The following is a 6557-nucleotide window of genomic DNA, read 5'->3' as shown; positions in this document are numbered from 1 at the left end:
CACATTATGATACTTAGTGTATCTGACCGTTTTTTCAACACCGTAAAAATTTATCCACCGCCACGAATCACCGCTCTTTAGTTATTCTCTGGCTGTGTGCATTTGACTGAATGTGCAAAACAAAGCTTTCTCAACTACCAAGCAACCCTACATCCATTATAAAATGCCATCTCACAAGCTTTTAGTTTATGACTTTTAGGTGAGCATAATTTGGTTAGTAGCACACTTTTCCACTAGGGTATATAATATTATATTATTATTATTATATCATTACTTCCCAAACGTAAAAAATAAGCATGTCTCAATTATGCATGGACTAAACATAATATCCATGCAGACGAAAGTTAAGTCAGTTGGTCATAATAATACACCCTCTTACGCTTGAATTTGAATTCCTTTTGAAAACGATAAAAAAATGCTATTCGCACACCTATTTTTACCTTTTACAGACCATTTTTAATTTTTTCTCATTGACCTTTTTCAATTCACCCGATTCGACAACCTAAAATTGATAAGAACGGATGAGAAGTAAAAATGAGTGTGTCAATAGCACTATCCAAATTATAATAATTTTGACTATCGATTTGCCAAAAAATAACACATAAAAACTAAGGAAAACTAATGAAAAAGGCTTGAAAACTTTGAGTTTTAATGATAAAGACAAAATAAAGGGTAAAGTGAATAGTACTAGGATTGACTTTTTAGTGTAAAAATGTGGTTTTTCGTTAAAGTGAACAGTACTGGATGCTTTTCGTTAAAGTTCCCAAAAAACTAAGAGCCGAACAGCCCAAGCCCAACCCACATTAGGATCTTGATGTTAACCAGTCTCTTATCGTACACATTACTTCAAAAGAAAAATGCTCACTTTGATCCAACAAATGCAGGATCAAATCATGGATGGAATATCATCCGTTTTGTTTTTCTTCTTCAACTGACATTAACGACGAACATATCGGCTAACTATTAGTCTAGCGGTACTTGTTCGAATCCATGATAGTTTGAGGATGCACTACATTTTCTTTCTGAAATAACTCACCAGTCATGAATGAAGTCATGCATGAACTCCACGCAGCTTAAACGTGATGATGTTGTGCAGGGTCCAGAAGCTTAGTAAACGTAAGGTAATATTCTCCACGGAACAAGCCGGCGGTATTCGGCCCAGATCTCTCTGTACTTCTCGGCACAACGAGCTTCATCTCTTCTTTCTCTCCATATGAGCAGAATAAGAAGATAAATTGGATAGAAGTATGGAACTGGGGAACTGCAAAACAAGTGACATTCAAAACGGATAATTACTTTGCAAGAAACATATATGAGCATTTGTAAAGAAATAGCGAAACTACCTTATCCCGCAAGGTAAGCTGAAAGACAGTGCTAGTAACAAGTCCCCGAGGTAATTACAGTGCCTTGCAATTCCCCTACACCAAAATAATCAGAATGTGAGTAAATGTTTGTGATGAAACATTCGTTTTTCTTTCTCCTTCAAAATAGTTCTGGAACTAAACGCATATTGTTCTCATCCCTTGTTTGCTTATTACACCTTTACTTATAAAAATTTCCAAATTGCTTCGACATTGTCCAAATAATATATCTTCACATGGCGATGTACTTCCATTTACCATTTTGTTTACTTTCATCAATTTTTATCTGTAGAAATGAGAAGATGATAAGAAAGTGATAGATGGAACCTTACCAATAACCAGAAGCAAGCAACTTTCCCCCAATGACCCTCGCGGGCTTACCCCATATGGGTGCTTTCGGATTCTTCTTAAAGACATGCTTTTGCTTGTTGGCTCCTCGGAATACTAGGTACCTGACCAGTACGGAAATTAAAAGTAATGTTGGCAAATGCATAAAGAGCAATAGGTTCTAAAGCTTCAAATCCCAACTACAAGTTGATGGGAAGATTACCCAATCAGAAAAGTCAAGCAATTTGCTACGACAGCCGCTGTTCCTAACTCCACCTTGGTACTCAGAAGCCACCATCCCTTTAACAAAGGAAATGATCATGCAGATATTAACAACAATGAAGAATATAACAGCCAAGGGTTTCGATTTTGCTTCTAAATCACGCCTGTTTCATAGAATCTATACCAAATATGCTTTAACTTTTACAGTTCTGACAATAGACAAACTGAGTTCTCAACCAAAAGTGTATGGAAGCACAGAAATCAAGTATTTAGTGTGCACTATGTGTTTGGGAGCAGAAGTAAAGAAAAAACCAGTTGAGCTATCTAAGCTCTAGTTCAGGCTACATGCCTGGATGCTGAAAGTAAACGGAATCCAGACTAGATCTCCAAATACCAGCATGAAGCCCAGTTTCTCTGCGATTATGTCCCATCTGTAAAGGGAAAACCAGGTAAAAATAAATCGAATATGCAAAGACAAAACATATAATGACCTCAAATTGACAAGTTGGTCAATAAAAAAAAATACAGTGAAAGAGGAGCGTGAAGAAATATAGCAGAACAAATTTAATGAATTCTTTCCTCACTGTCCAAAAATAAAAATAAAAAATGAAAAAGAACATACAACTCGAAGTACATAGGAACAAACAAAATAAATGGGTATAGCAAGTAATCCGGAAATGACAAAAGATACAATCAGACTTGTGTCTCAGGCGTATTTTCAGAGAGCGTGTATGAGTCAAATTCTGCCAGGGGAAGCATATTGTGAAAAGATATTTGGTAATGCAAAATAAAACAGTCACACAGGATAAAACTAAATTGAATTATTCGGCTAGACGCCATGGTAACGTACTTACGTGGAGGTCATGTACTCCTCATGAACAAAGTAGTCCAAGATGTATAACTGGAAAAAATAAAAGAGAGAAAATGACAGAATTTTGAGCAATCACTTCCAGCATTAAACAAAAGATATACAAATACGAACATACATCTGTCCTTACATGCACACACACACACACACACAGCAGGAAGGAGAAATGTGCAAGTGGGGGACAATGGTTGCATGCTTAATTTCCTATCATAGTATGGGCGATGATGCCCACGTGACAATTTTGTATGCACCTCATATTAAGACGCGTAGAGAAACAAATCTATACACGTATAAAAGGAGGTCCCAGATTACCGCACAGAACAACTGATAGAGGATCATTGATTGACTCAAGGTACCGTCTTGAACACTTCTGGCGAGAACCGAAAGGTTGATAAATAGCCAGCCCATCATTCCAGCTCTAACAAAGAAAAATCTACAAAAGAGAATATCATCTTTATAAGACTCATATATATATATATATATATTATTAATATCAGACTAATTTTGTCTCAGTTATACAAGTAGGTATAAAATGTAATAGCAATCAGAGGAAATGGTAACATGATGAGGACCAGGCACAAGAAAAGGGAAGGGGAAAGAAGAATAGAAAAGGAAAGGAGACAAACTCAGACCGCAGTAAGAGATAAAGAACTGTTGTACAGAAGGGGCAAGGGAAATTTTCAGGTAAGGAAGAGTAATAAAGGTTTGAAATCAAAAGAAATTACTAAAACATAAACAAAAAGATATTGTTAAGACCATAGTAGTATACTAATTTTACGAGTGTGTGTTAGAACATGTCATGAATATTGAAGACTGGAGTACATACTTGAGGTCAATGCCCATAAACTGAGGATTAAGCTGTATTCCAAACCACCTATAAAACAAAGTAAGAGTGTCCATATCAATTAATTGAAGGATGCATCTGACAAGGGTTTGAAGCAAATACAAAAAATGAACACTTCATTTTTAAGACAATAAAAGATAGAGTAGTCAAGCAACACATTGCAATGTGATGAAGCAGTAAAGACAAAAATCATTGAGATTTAATTTATTTCTGTTTGTTCTAAACCACAACATATGGATTTCTTTTCATTGGTCAAAAGAATATTCAGCAAATCTGCTTTTGAATCAAAACAATTTTAAATAATTAAAGAATAATCTTGCACGTAAATGTCAGGACAGGGGGAGTTTTCAGGTTGTCTAATCATGCAGATGGAACAGAGTCTAGGGTAGGAATGATAAGAAAGGTTACACAGTATCAGTACTAAAACCCCTCTAATACATCCTCTCCTACCATTTTCTTGTCTAATTGAGAAAATGAAAATATTCCCATAAGGCAGGTAAGACAAAATTGTACTAAAACCTCTATATATATGTTTTGTTATATTTATATAAACAATTTTTACAAGTTTCTATATCATATATGAATATAAACCTTTTCGCCCAATGGAGATGACTTGGAATAAGTTAGACAATATGCTTAAACTACCAGTCATCAAGAAGGTTCTCTGTGACATGAGGCTTTAGGGAAGAACCCTGGTTGGTCGACTTGCAGCCCACAGCGTAAAGTACCAGTGTGACCTAACATAATAAGCAATTGAGAAAACAACTACATATCAATTAACATTAGCATTGATAAGAGAAGAAGACTTAATAATGATGATCTACTACTCGTCCACTAAAAATGTAAAGTATGGTGGTTAAATATAAGTGAATGCAGACAATTGATTTTCTTCTTTACCATGTGTGTCTCATAATAAAAGGTAGGTGAAGCATACATTACTATGAAAAATTTCGTGATATTTTTTATCCATATATCTTTGCATGCCAGAATGACCTAATTATTCTCCCAATCCAATTAATTTCATATTGAAGTTTTGGCTTATCTTTGGTATTTCAGAGTGAACACTGTCCCAGTTACTACGAGGTTGTGGCGGTGCCCATATGGAATCTCTTCCACATGAGAACAAACCGAAACATTGACATGCTCAATTTTTAACTCATAATTGTCCGTCTGAGCGGAAATAAAGATAATTTTATATTAAACAATCAAACCAAGGTTTATGCACACACTTTACCAACTGCAACGTAACATGGAAAACTATGTCAATAGATTCCTAACTTACCAGAACACTAAACAGAAAAGTTGTTGATAACAGCTCTAGTCCTCTATCTGATATTGCCTGCAAACGGTCTTATGATGTTAATACATTGAGTCTCCAAAAATTCATTTGCACCACTCTGAGAGAGAGAGAGAGAGAGAGAGAGAGAGATGTAACACTGACAGCAGCTAAACCATGTATTATGATGGATTGATTTTGATAAGTTTAGAGAATGGATGAATTTAGATGCATGTGGAACAACTTTCTACTTTCCAGTATGCATCAATCCCATTTAGTTTACTTAATTTGTCTTAAATAACAGTTGATATCATTCAAATTTTTGCCAATATGTGGGTTGTTAAATCATCTTCAAATTCCACAACATGATCAAATGCAGGTGTAATCTCACAACGTATTTGAACACAAAATTGGAGGCAGGATGTAAATATGAACAAGCCATTAAGTAAAACTCTCAAGAACAAAAATGATCCACACCATCAACACAACAATAGTCAGTACATCGAAATTAACAATCCGAAAAAACCACATTGATGTAGGAGTGATCACATACATTAAGCGACACGATATCCATCTTAGCACCAACCCCAAGAAGCCCAACCAGTACCAGAAGTGATAGCAGACCTGACAAATAAAAAAAAGTCAAACTATATCAAACTCTCTACACAAAATCAGACCTGCTCACACAAACATTTACACAAACAGGTAATGTGCATGAGTAAGAATGCATTCAAAAAGCACACCATTGCATCGATAATGAAGCCGAGAGCCGTCCGGTAAAGTGGCTCCGGGGACAAGTTTTCCGGGCAGTATCGATCCAGCAATGGCCAAGTAAGTGAAGAACAATGCCAGAATAGCAACCTGAATATTATGGATTAAGAAATTGACCAATTAATTAATTAATTAGCGTAAGGGGGATTAAAGGAAGTGTGGTGATGGGATTAAGAGAGGAGTGCTTACAGACTTCCATGAGGGAATTAGGAGGTGGAGAAGATGACCCAGATCCATGACTCAAGAGAATAAGAGCTGCTCAACTAGCTGAGCTCTGCTCCTTGCCGTCAATGCTTGTTAGTTGTTACTTCGGTTTTTAAGTAAAGTAGCAATGGTCCCTCAACTAAACATCTATTATCATTAGTCTTTCAGCTCATCAAAACGTGCAGCTATGGTCCCTCAACTAAAAATTCATTACCATTAATCCTTCAACTTTAATCCAAATGATCCCTCAATTTTAAGCCAATTATAGCAATGGTCATTCCAACATAACTCATTTTGACAAAATTATGACGAAGTGGACGAAAAGAACCATATCTACACCTTTTGATGAGTTGAGGGACCCCAACTGTAGCAATGGTCCTTCCAACATAACTTATTTTGACAAAATTCTAATGAAGTTAACGAAAATGACCAAAACTACATATTTTGATGAGTTGAAGGACCAATGGTAATAAATTTTTAATTTATGGACTATTGCTACAATTTACTCTTTATCTCATTTTAACAATTTTACAATACTTCGGATTTAATGGTACGGAAAATGAACGCTCATGATTAAGTTGAGAAAGTATGATTTTTGCTTACTTTGCCAATCTAATAGATGGATATTGCTAGGAATATCATCTATTTAAACCATATTATGTGGTTGTTGATTATTGGATTATT

General features: G+C 35.5%; 1 protein-coding gene across 2 annotated transcripts; it reads right to left on the bottom strand.

Moving 5' to 3' along the window:
* Positions 1-811: 811 nt before the first annotated feature.
* LOC126593502 (delta(14)-sterol reductase-like) lies at positions 812-6019 on the bottom strand. Of its 2 annotated transcripts, XM_050259596.1 has the most exons (13): positions 5859-6019; positions 5642-5759; positions 5452-5522; positions 4905-4961; positions 4268-4359; positions 3605-3652; positions 3091-3211; positions 2765-2811; positions 2260-2341; positions 1912-1988; positions 1694-1813; positions 1344-1418; positions 812-1261 (listed from the first exon to the last, which is right to left on the bottom strand). In XM_050259596.1, exons 1-13 carry the CDS (start codon positions 5904-5906, stop codon positions 1108-1110), a joined length of 1110 nt encoding a protein of 369 aa, XP_050115553.1. In that variant the 5' UTR covers positions 5907-6019; the 3' UTR covers positions 812-1107. The 2 variants fall into 2 exon arrangements, with proteins under 2 accessions (XP_050115553.1, XP_050115554.1); XM_050259597.1 differs by lacking the exon at positions 4905-4961.
* Positions 6020-6557: the final 538 nt, after the last annotated feature.

Source organism: Malus sylvestris, chromosome 12 (genome assembly GCF_916048215.2).
Source record: "Malus sylvestris chromosome 12, drMalSylv7.2, whole genome shotgun sequence".
In the NCBI taxonomy this organism is placed as follows: Eukaryota; Viridiplantae; Streptophyta; class Magnoliopsida; order Rosales; family Rosaceae; genus Malus; species Malus sylvestris.
Note: the sequence above shows the minus strand (reverse complement) of the source record. Positions and strands in the feature narration are given on the sequence as shown.